This window comes from Apis dorsata, unplaced genomic scaffold, assembly GCF_000469605.1.
Source record: "Apis dorsata unplaced genomic scaffold, Apis dorsata 1.3 scaffold_99, whole genome shotgun sequence".
NCBI classification, from domain to species: domain Eukaryota; kingdom Metazoa; phylum Arthropoda; class Insecta; order Hymenoptera; family Apidae; genus Apis; species Apis dorsata.
In genome coordinates, this window is record NW_006263397.1 from 448,478 (window position 1) to 450,204 (window position 1,727).

A 1,727-nucleotide genomic window follows, 5' to 3' on the forward strand; every position below is an offset into this window, starting at 1 on the left:
TAATATTTTTTTATATTTTTAATATAATATTCAATATTAATTAATTTTAATTGATTAATATTTACAATTTTTTCTATGCATGTATATGTCTTGTTGTATCAGATAGATAACTGAATAAATGATAAGATAGTTAATGGAAAAAGAATATCTTATCATGGATTGTTTGCTGTTAGTGATTATGAAGTAATGATATCAAAAAGTTTAAAACGATTCACCATACAATTTACAACGGAAAAATAATTATTAAAATATTTTATTTTATATGCAATGAATAAATGTTATAAAAAAATATTATATTTAAAGAAAAGATTTAAAAGTGATATAAAAGGAGGTGATGTGATATTGATATAAATGTCTTACCTTGACTTTGAGTGTCAAAATTTTCTGTAGTTTCTGCAGGTGCTGACGTGGATGTGGAAATTTCATCATTTTTTTTCATGAGTGCCTAACATATAATGAAAACTGTATAAAATTTGTCTTTAATTAATTATAATTGGTAATACATATATTTATATATATAAATATATCAATTATATAAGTATTAATATAATATATTTCTTAAATATTTTTAGATAATAATTACTTGTGCAATAATGGATGCTACTTTTTCTTTATCCACTGCTGTATGAATTCGCTTATTTTTCAAATGATGTGGAGTATCTCTACGATGAAGTCTATTTGGTCTATTTGAATCACCACTACCATCATAATCTGTACCTTCAGCTATAGAAAATTCTACATGTCTTTGTGTTTCTTCATTTTCAGATTCATCATCCTCCTTATCATTTTTATCCTTTGATTCAGATATTGAACTTTCAATTCTTATGTCCTAAAAAGTAATTTTTACAATAAAAAACAAAGATAAACATAAATAAATAAATTAATCAATAAATATAATAATCTATTATAAATACATACAGTATTAGATTCTATTATATATTGATTAGAAACTATTTCATTACTAGGTTGGACATCTGTATCATCAGTTACTACTCCAGGTACAATTTCTTTTTGTTCATTTTCTATAGATTCATGTTTTAATGATTCTTGTTCTATCAAATCAACTGTTAAATCGTTAGGTTTTGTTGAAACATCAGTTTCAGTTTTGTCCAAACCAAATGTTTGAGAAACATCCTTAAAAATATTATTAATTTTTTCTTAAATTAAAAGATATCTATAATATATAATATTTTTGAAAAATTAAATTAATTACTTGCTCATCTGTAGATGCTGAACGACTGTCATTTTTTCCTTTATTAAATAATTTATGAGCTTTTGCTTTCAATTCTTTGGGATGAGGTGTATTTTGTCGTACAAAAGGTGTCTGAAATAAGTGCAATTATCTTGTATTATATATAATTACAAGAAAAAATTGGTTAGGAAAAAAAATACACTCTTAATTCACTTTTTATTATAATTTTAATATAATGAGTCATAAGAATAATAACGTTTCCAACACATTAAATATCCTGATAATAATCTGAATTTAGATATAGTAAATCTAAAAAATTTAAGAGGTTTTGTTATATATATTTTGCTCACCTCCTTATCAGTTTCTGGAGGTTCATCTGTAAACTTGACAGAATGCGTTCTTGATGCTTCTTTTTCTTGCCATCCTTCATCATCACTACTACCAAGTTCACGTATTTCACCATCTTGAACAGCATTTCTCATTCCAGCAAGCATACCAAGTCTTCCTGAATCTAAATATATCATATATTATATAT

General features: G+C 24.1%; 1 protein-coding gene and 1 long non-coding RNA gene across 16 annotated transcripts in view; one reads left to right on the forward strand and one right to left on the reverse strand.

The window, feature by feature from the left end:
* LOC102679359 (protein lap4) overlaps window positions 1-1,727 on the reverse strand; it is a 48,789-nt gene that overhangs the window by 14,579 nt on the left and 32,483 nt on the right. For all 15 annotated transcript variants that reach the window (XR_421213.2, XR_004149907.1, XM_006612125.2 and 12 more), the window contains 5 exons: window positions 1,543-1,709; window positions 1,214-1,324; window positions 919-1,134; window positions 584-829; window positions 361-445 (listed from right to left, as the gene is read on the reverse strand). Coding sequence is in view for 13 of the 15 variants with exons in the window: in XM_006612125.2 (XP_006612188.1) it covers window positions 361-445; window positions 584-829; window positions 919-1,134; window positions 1,214-1,324; window positions 1,543-1,709 (825 nt within the window). In the remaining 2 variants the exon portion in view is untranslated. The remainder of the gene's footprint in view (window positions 1-360; window positions 446-583; window positions 830-918; window positions 1,135-1,213; window positions 1,325-1,542; window positions 1,710-1,727) is intronic.
* Window positions 200-744, forward strand: LOC116185120. Its single transcript, XR_004149908.1, has 2 exons — window positions 200-496; window positions 573-744. It is a non-coding gene; the product is annotated as an uncharacterized LOC116185120 (long non-coding RNA).